Source organism: Etheostoma cragini, chromosome 1 (genome assembly GCF_013103735.1).
Source record: "Etheostoma cragini isolate CJK2018 chromosome 1, CSU_Ecrag_1.0, whole genome shotgun sequence".
Lineage (NCBI taxonomy): Eukaryota > Metazoa > Chordata > Actinopteri > Perciformes > Percidae > Etheostoma > Etheostoma cragini.
The window spans coordinates 6,095,473-6,104,980 of record NC_048407.1 but is presented as its reverse complement, the minus strand read 5'-3'; the positions used below and the strand labels follow the sequence as shown (position 1 = coordinate 6,104,980).

At 40.9% G+C, this 9,508-nt stretch overlaps 1 protein-coding gene and 1 long non-coding RNA gene across 3 annotated transcripts in view; one reads left to right on the top strand and one right to left on the bottom strand.

Moving 5' to 3' along the window:
* LOC117942657 overlaps window positions 1-3,864 on the bottom strand; it is a 12,367-nt gene extending 8,503 nt beyond the window's left edge. Inside the window, exons 1-2 of the long non-coding RNA XR_004656183.1 lie at window positions 3,665-3,864; window positions 3,056-3,062 (exon numbers count right to left, since the gene is read on the bottom strand). This is a non-coding gene — a long non-coding RNA (uncharacterized LOC117942657). The remainder of the gene's footprint in view (window positions 1-3,055; window positions 3,063-3,664) is intronic.
* The window catches only part of cemip (cell migration inducing hyaluronidase 1), a 225,213-nt gene that overhangs the window by 113,860 nt on the left and 101,845 nt on the right, over window positions 1-9,508 (top strand). For both annotated transcript variants that reach the window (XM_034867622.1, XM_034867632.1), the window contains exons 3-6: window positions 1,354-1,491; window positions 2,584-2,722; window positions 6,468-6,704; window positions 9,255-9,434. In XM_034867622.1, coding sequence (XP_034723513.1) covers window positions 1,354-1,491; window positions 2,584-2,722; window positions 6,468-6,704; window positions 9,255-9,434 — 694 coding nt within the window. The remainder of the gene's footprint in view (window positions 1-1,353; window positions 1,492-2,583; window positions 2,723-6,467; window positions 6,705-9,254; window positions 9,435-9,508) is intronic.

Here is a 9,508-nt window from a genome sequence, read left to right as displayed (position 1 = left end):
CTTAAGCGGAAGCTTACCTCACAATCCCTCCTGTGTCCTGCCGGACAGCGCCAAAGTAACAAATTTTTAACGTGAAACACATTTATTCAGTGATTTTCCTGGTTTTGATTACCGGGACTGTTTGTTTTGGAGAGGAGGAGACCGGAAGAATCGGACTGCAAATGGTGGTGAAGACAACTGCTGTGTCTTAAATTGCACAATTATGTACTCGGTATTCTGGAGCAGTGGGCTGCACTCAACCAAAACAGTGGCCATGTTTGCTTCCTTGCTTTAGATCCACAACCTAACACTGTCGGGATTGCTCCGTTGCGCCAAAGATAGATCTTGCCGTATGTCCTTTATTGAGGGCTTGATGTCTGAATCTTAAACTCCGGTTGATTTCTGAGGACTATGGTTAACTGTTCTTCAGATCTCTGCTGGGTAAATCCAGACAACTAGCTAGAGTATTTTCCCAATCGATTTGCCTTTTGCACGACTAAAACAACCTTTGAACGTACGTTCCACCAAAAAAAGTTCCTTCCTTAGACTATTTTTCAGCTCATTTGCTTCATGCTGTACTTGGCAAGATGATTGTGATTGGAATGCTAATAAACCAGAGCACGTTTATCTCCCATCCAAGAATGATGTGTGGATTAGCCAGACCCTCCTAAGCAGTGCTGTAGAGGAAGGTCTGGCCATTCAAGACTACTGCAGATTGTGCAATCAGTGCAATTTGAGACAACACTGCCTTGTCACAATTTTAGTACATAGTGTATTTTATTGTACTACATGTGAGTGACCTCACGAAAGTATCCAAATTTAGACACACAACAACTCCCATGAGCCCACATACTTCACAACGTTGCCAAATTATTGCTTTAATTGAGAAAATGAGAAATTGTCCATTTAGGTAAAAGTACCAATACCAACATATAAAATATAATCTAAAATATCCAACATTTAAATTTCTAATGAAATAACAAAACAGAAGTGTTATCTGCAAAAAATAGAATTAGAATAACAAAAATAAAGTAGGGTTGAGTGTATGATTGAAGTGCGCAATCAATGCATACTTTATACACTCAACCCTACCTCCACACATGGAAATGTGATCTGTGTAGCATTGTGGGACTCCAATCATGACAATCATAATTATTATGGGTTTGGATTTGGTGTGTGTGTGTGTGTGTGTGTGTGTGTGTGTGTGTGTGTGTGTGTGTGTGTGTGCTGGAAAGGTGTGTCAGATGTTTGTTGGGTAAACACACAGATGTTTTTCACGTCTGTTGACCGTTGGAGCAGACGATGCAGGAAAATGTGTGAACAGACCATGAAGTTTTATTTTATCTTCCTTTATCTGATTTTGTATCTCTGCAGTGTGTCCGGATAAGGAGCCAGGACTGCAGCCGTGGATGCCAGGACACAGTGAAGACCACCGCGTTACAATCGGCTATGGCAGGAAGGTCCTCCTCACAACATCAGCTACGGTCCACTCAATTGAGATTCTCAATGGAGGTAAGCTGGACTCTTATAGAACTCCTAAGAATCTTATATATGTTTTTTTATAAAAGTCACAGTAAAATGGTAATTAAAGTTTCTTGAACTTATGTGTTGTGACTATACAGTATTTCTGTATGTGAAACAGAATGTTTGGTGGGCTCTAATTATGGAGGGATTTAAAATCAAATCCTTTAAACGTGATTGGGTTCCTAAATGTGTGTGTGGCTTGAAAGCACCTGGTGGAGCGTGCTCCCCATATACAGAGGCTTAGTACTTGCTGAGTTAGTGCAAGTCTACTGGAGAATAGAGAAGAAAACTCATCTAAATTTACCACTCCCGCGGTTACTTGCAACAGCCCGGCCTGCTAAAAAGCCAAAGAAAAGAGACTAAAGCTGTAAAAGCGGTGACTAAAAGCAATGCGTATACAGCTAGGTGGAGCCCCAAGGGCAAGGGTCGGTGGTCAAATGGTTAGCACTGTGGCCTCACAGGGGCTTGAACCCAGGCCGTCCGGACCTGTGGAGTGTACATGTTCTCCACATGTCTACATGTTTTTTTTTTTCGGGTGCTCCGGTTTTCAGCACTAAAAACATGTTCCCCTCTCTCTCCCTTAACTGGAAGTCACTTTGGATAACAGTGTAATTATAGACCATTTTTAGGGGGATCACCCCTTAATTCCATTTCAGCCCCCCTAAAAATAATGAATACTAAAAAAATGTGTCTTGCTAGCTTTTTAAATAATACCAACCCTGCTTTTAAATGTTCAACGGAGCATCCAGTGAAGTCACATCAGCTAATCGTCAGCTGTTTTATTAATGCTTGGTATCAATAGCTCATTGATGCATCATCTGTTTGCCTAGCAGCTCATTGGAAACATTCACATCTATAGTCATTCAAGTGATCCAGGCAGCCTGAACATTCAGAAAACACCAGTACATTCAGGAGATGATGTGTGAAGTTACAACAGCTACTCACCCCTTCACTACTGCGTGCGTGTGTGCGCTCAGGGCCTTAAATGGTAGGATGAGCTGTGTGAGGTCAGTGGGGTATGACGACGCTGCCAGCAGGCTTCACCACCACCCATCGTTCCTCCCTCTCTCTCCCCTTTAGGGAAACTGGTGATTGCTGACACTAACCGGGCCATACTGCTTCGAACAAAACACATTCTGATCGGGAACAAGGGGAAGCTGCAAATTGGAAGCCCAGACTGTCCTTATAAAGGCAACCTCACCATCTCCCTTTTTGGAAGGTACAGTTGTATAAGTTTAGTATGATGATGAGTGATGGGCAATTGCAGCAATGTGTTTTCAAAATGTGGTGCTAATCAACATATTAACACAAGTTATAGTCAGTTTAGCTACTCAAATCAAGCAATATGTTATCTGATATTCTGAACCCAGGGTCCGACAGTAAATGTTTCTACCAAAATAATTCAGTTTTCTTCATTTTGGTGAAGCTGCAGCTACTTTTGTCTATTGTCTGCCACACAAACACACACACACAAACACACACACACACACACACACACACACACACACACACACACACACACACACACACACACACACACACACACACACACACACACACTTCAGGCTAGTTTATTAGCCATTATGTGGTGATCTTTGGCAGGATTCAGCCAGCCTTCTAAAACAAAGCATTATATAAACCAGCAGGACTTGCAGCCCAAAGTTTTATGTTGCAAAAAATCCAGCGGTTTAATATTTTATCTGGTAAAAAACTGGCTTGGCCGGTGGATTTTTTTTCATCCATCCGTCAACTTGGTTAGTGAGTCAAAAAGTTAACTCCGGACATTGTCATAACCTATATTGGCCGGTCATTATATGTCAATTTTGTCAATGTGGTCCTTCTCTGATGTGATCAATGCAATATAGTTTGATGGATTACATATTTAATGTAGCCTAAAAGAGATTTTGTCCGGTTGCAGGCTTAGACCCAATTGCAGGAAGGAGAGGAGCAAGCAGCAGTTTGAATAAACAATAATTTTAATTTGACAGAAGGAGAGTTTGTAAGTCTCCTTCTGTTAAATTAAAACTGTTGTAAGCAGGACAAGTACTCCAGAGAGAGCAGGAACACGGATGGAAAAGGGAAAAAACACCAGGAACACTAAACCACAGAGACACAGGATGAAAAAGACAGATGGCCAATGATGATTAACCAACAACGGAACCAGAATACACAATACACAAGGAAACTAGGGTTAACAAGGGACAGGTGTCTGAAGGGCTGGGAAACAGGTGAAAGACATCAGGGCGGGGCAGTTAATCTCAAAGGCAGGAAAACCTAAAGACAGTAAGTAAAACAAGACAACACAAAGGAGAACTGAGAACCTACAAAATAAAGCAGGATAAGGAAATTTAAAAGAAAACAGGAAACCGGGGAGTGACATGATGGTCTGGACAGAGATGGCGGCTTAAGGTGTCGCTCCTGGCCCAGATTTGTCAAATAGTTGTTTTACATGGTTCCAACTTCGATATTTTACCACTCTGTGCCGTTAGAGTTACTTGAAGAAGAATGGCAAACAAGAACAAAGTCCAGAGCGGTAATACGGAAGCCATTGCAGAGGCAATGCTGGAGAAACAGAAAAGATACCTTGAGCCACGTTTTTCTCAGATTCAACAAATGTATACCGACAATGACAACAAGCTAACTGCTATCCATGCCTAGCTAGCATCTCTGACTGCAAGCCTTGTCTCTATCAGAGCTGATGTGAACAACCTGAAAACCACCGTGGAATATTACGCAAGTATTCTTGACAGTCAAGGCCACGCTTTTCAAGAGCTTGAGGTGAAGGTACCGGACATGGAGGACAGAAACCGGAGTGCAAAGAGGTGCTAGAATCTAGCCCCTCTTTCAGCCCAACGATGTGCTAGAAGGTGCTAATGCTATCCAGTAGCTCTCGTGCTCACTGCATAAGCGGTTCCCAAATCTAGCAGATGTTCAGATAGAGATTATGAGAGCCCACCAAATCTACAGTGATAGCGCAAAGAAGAACACCACCACTAACTGAATGTTGATTTTCAACATCCTCCGCTAACCTACACAACCAGGCAGGCGATCCTACAGGCTGCACGGAGATCTCCGCTCGTCATTTAGGGTCGGAATATTGCTTTTCCCCGGATTAAAGCAACTTCATGGTCGCGGCAAGCCTTCTGTCAAACCATAGATTCAGCACGAGTCAAGAGTCTGAATTTTTTCCTGCTTTATTTGGCAACACTGAAGATCATAGACTGCGCCCAGTACAGAGCGTTTACCTCCGCCGGGTTAGGCTGAGGACTATGTGAACCGGGCTGCGCCCCGTCCTCCCTCTGCTGGTGCGGCGGGGAGAGCTGACGCTTCGGACCCCGTCACGGAGGGTGCCGTGGAGGAGGACCAGGACTGAAACAACTGCCTGATGAACACGGCGGACCGTTGGTGTCTAATCAAAACTTATCATCTTATCAGAACTTGGAGATTAGTTGAAACAAACTGCCATATAGCTTGTAACTGGCACACTTTTCCCCCATTATTCAATAATACAGCACTTCAGATTGGTGGGAGGCCAATAACAGCTCCACAATGGTTCAATGGTGGGAACAAAGGGGAGTTCATTGTCTAAAAGACTTTTTTGGTAAGGTTGGCTTGTTACCTTTTTCTGACTTACAAAATACATTCAGTCTGCCACGTTCATCTTTTTTCTTTTACCTGCAGTTAAGGTCGGCATTCAAGGCATACGCTGTCCCTTGGGAGAGGGTTTGCCCATCCATCCTTTTCTGAAGTTATTTACTGTACAGCCTTATAATTGTGGTATGGTATCCAGGCTTTATCAGTTCTTGGTGATGTCTGGTTGCTCTGACCTTCCTATCGGGAAGATCTGGGCAACCAAAGGCCCAGGCCTTGCTCTTGACTGGTATGATGTATGGTCTAATATTCCAGAAGTATTGCGCTATCCAGACCATCAGCAGATTCACTAAAATTTCATTCACAGGACATAACTCACCACTGTGAAAATGCATCATTTGAAAATAATTAACAGCCCTTTATGCACTGTCTGCTCAAGGTACATGTCTTATGTCCTGGGAGTGTTCTCCTGTTGGTTAGTTCGGGAATAATATTGCATCCAAACTTTCCGCCTTGTTTTTATTGTTACTGTGTCTGTTACTGTCAACATTTGGATTCTGAATGACCAGTCAGCCTTCCAGCTCTCTAAAGCCAAAAAAATGAGGTGTGTTTGCTGGACTTACAGCAGCTAAGACGATGATTGCAACCCACTGGAAGCCACCTCATGTGTTATCTGTTCCTTGATGGATCCTTTCTTTTTTGGATGTCACGTACATGTAACTTTTGATGACTCTTGTGGGTAGAGCCACGGGGAAGACTTTGGAAACTTGGCACAGCATTGCTGAGTCCTTAAAGGCAATGCTGTAGCCTTTTCTTTTGTTTGTGGGTGTGATTGGCCCCTTGTCTTGTGTTTGTTGCTTGTGTGTTTGTGTTTGTCTGTTTCTACATGTATAGTTTTGTCTCCCTCCATCCTTTTTTTCCTCTCTAGGATTTTGTGGTCCTGGGACGCGTTCCTATACCCCAGTCGGTTGTTTGTAACTGTTCGTGAATGTTATGTGTACATTTTTGTTCTGAATAAAAAAAAAAATGTGATCACAAAAACAAGAAAACACAAAACCAACTAAACACAGAAACTTGACACAGGGACGAGACGTGACAGACTTATATTAAGCTGGATGTTTATGAAATGCCATAAATATTTACTGGAACACTTAATGTGGATTCATCTGCCTCTGAAAAGAGTCCCCAACAAATCCACTATTTCCTCCTGTATGAGTAATATTTGCCAAAAACTACATTAGAAAGCTGTTTTGAAAAATGACTCTTGGAAAAAAAAATTGAATGGTCTTTTATGAATACTTTCTTGACTCAAGTGTTAATAACAGATAAGACATATTATTAAAATGTTTCAAATTCTCCGACACTGTTCTCAGACTGGATGACAGTGATGAGGAACACAGCTACTTTGGGAGGAAGTACATTGGCGTGGGGACGGGAGGGACACTAGAGATCCACGGAAAGAAGAAGCTGTCGTGGACATTCCTCAACAAGACCCTCCAGCCCGGAGAGAGCAACAAGAACAACTACCTGTTCCAGAGAAGCTGGGGGAGCCGAGGCATCATTATCCACGCCATCGACCCCAAGACTGGAGAGGTGCTTCACGATGACAGGTCAGGATCTCCTCACAGTAGAGACCGGGTCCCGGCAACTGACCAATCATGAGACTCTTAATTAAAGCAGTAATGAAGTGCTGTGCTAAGATCTTGTAATCTGTCCAAGCACAGGGTTGTAATGAAAGAGACAAATATGGGTGTCAAACTCAATTTCAAACAGGACCTGGTGAATAAGAATCACATCAGGGACCAGACATGTACAGTTTATTTACATGATTTTGTTTAATCGAAAAAAGATTAAGAGATAAAATATTTTCTTATTGTTAAGTTGTCTTTGAGTGACGCGTAATTGCAGTTTGCAAACATTTTCCCCTTTTTTTGTTGGTTTGGTGCACAACTAGGTGGGACCAAAATGTATTCTGATCCTAAATTGATTTGCATCAGCATCAAGATTTTCAAGGGGCTGGATTTGTCCATCTGGCCTTGAGCGTGCTCTAAAGGCTCTAACTTTGTTTCATGCAGGGATATTAAATGTAGGTATGATATCATCCTTAATATCCGTTCATGCTTATCTCATCATATTTTTGACACCAAACGCAGGGCGGATGATTGTATTGTGGATATTAGATGATTGTAATTTTTTAAGCAGGAAACATGACATTGGACTGCATCCAGTCTCCTCGAATTGACTGTCATTAGACTTTGTGACTTATTAAAGGTGACAGCCATAAAATGCACTTAATAAATGGTTAACAGCAGTAAATGTGCAAAGAATTAACCCCAGTTAGAGATTAGAGAACAATTAAACAATGATTATAAATCAATAGACAGCAAATACTTCTTTGTAGTGGGATAATGTTTTACTAATGGGTGCCATCAGTTGTTCAACTTATATTTGATGTTGGTGTGTTGCTGTTGCGCTCATGAGAGGTTATTTTAGATTTCATATTTCATGAAGCTGTACTCTTTATATTTATTTAGTCTTTCTTGTAGCCCAATATCACACTTACACACTTGCCCTACAATCAGTATAGAATGTATGAATCCAGGATAACCAATAAAGCGAGTCTTACGAAGGCCAAGCCGGGCTGGGAAGGAGCAACTAGGTTGAGCACAGTGGAAATTAATAATTACAGCCGCTGTAATGAAACAACAGGAAGCGTGGCAGAGAATCGCTGACTGAAAACTGCTCTAAATTGAAACCGTCATAATCACACCATTAGAGGATTAGGCATTTGCACAAATTAACTGTACTTTTTGCCTTAAAAGTTAGCAGAAGATAATGTTACTCAGGAAATTTACCATGAAAATCTATTTTATACAAAGCTAGGATGTGATGCGTAAATATCTCTTTCACTTTATTTCCCCCTCTCTTTCTCAGGGGTTAAAAAATAAATTACCTAACCATAGGACCATATCAACTCCCACTGCTTGCTTTTAATGCAAAGCAAACAATGGTTTGTTTTTGCAAATTGATTCATTGAATGGTTTCAGTTAAGAGCAGTGGTTTGTAAATGTATACTTTTAGACCAGCATTCAGTTGGTCCGCTATTATCTGCCACACTTTTATTATTATTGTTATTTTTGTATTATTATAGAGGACAAGTTTCCTTCTCTACATATTATATGCTTTGCTCCCTTGTATAAATGGACATAGAAAAGAAAGACTAAAATCTCAAATCTAGAAACTATGAAGATAATTAAGTGATAAATCACATGCATACGGTAAACATAAGAGTAAATTCTATATATCAGTTATATCCCCCCAGCAAAATATAAGGTCAAACCCTATTGAGGTGTCCTCTCCCTGTTGTCACATGAATGAGCAGTAATCTACACTATATAGTTATTGGTTTAGTGAACTAAGACTATAATTTGGGAGGATTGTACAATTTGGATATGTTCTTAGAAATGTATCATGCGTCATACAAAAGAAATTAATCAACTATAATAATTTAAAGTGTATTGGTGCACTATAGAAACACACATGTTCAGCATGTTATATATTGCCATTAGTAACTGACTTCATTTAAAACACATTTGGCAACTTTATCCACCTTTTTTTTTCAACAACAGCAGTTTTCATACAACAACGTAACAGTGACAATGGCTGAATGACTATAAAAACAATAATGGTCACAACTTTAAATGATAACAGTACTTAAATGAACAGCAATATGCAACTGTTGTGTTTTGATGCAGGCTGATAAGAATACCGTAAAAGCACTGCTGAGTGAACAGAAAAGGCTCCATGATTAATAAATCCTGGCTGTTAGCCTGTGTCCGGACCAGGCACATTTAAATGTGTATTGATAATTCTCCCTTTCAGAATAACACTTTAACACCTATACAGGATGTAAACAAATGTAAACGAAAAAGAGGATTTCTGACCCACAGATCACTGATCTTGACATGTACCAAAGGAAGAAGTTCTTTAGATGGGAATTAGGTTTTTCACTTACAACACAAAATGATTGTTATTTATGTTGGAGGTTGATACCATGTTTATAAGTGGAGTGGTTTTTTGGCCTGTTTCTGTTTTAGGATAAAAGGAAGACACAGTATTGATTTAGTTTCTTTTCCCTGTTCTTCCCTTCACTCCCACAGGTTTGACACATATCGTAGTAAGGATGAGAGTCGCCGCCTTTCAAAGTACGTGGATGGAGTGGAGGCGGGGCTCATACTGGCCATGATGGTCAATGACGAGGGCTCCAACAACTTGGAGGACTCGGCCAAGAAGAGCCTCTTCAGGCTGGGCAGCCGTCACATCAACAATCTGGGATTTCGGTCAGCACATGATCTATTGTTTTGAAATTAAATAACATCACCTGCAAAAAAACACAAAATTAATGATCAAAACT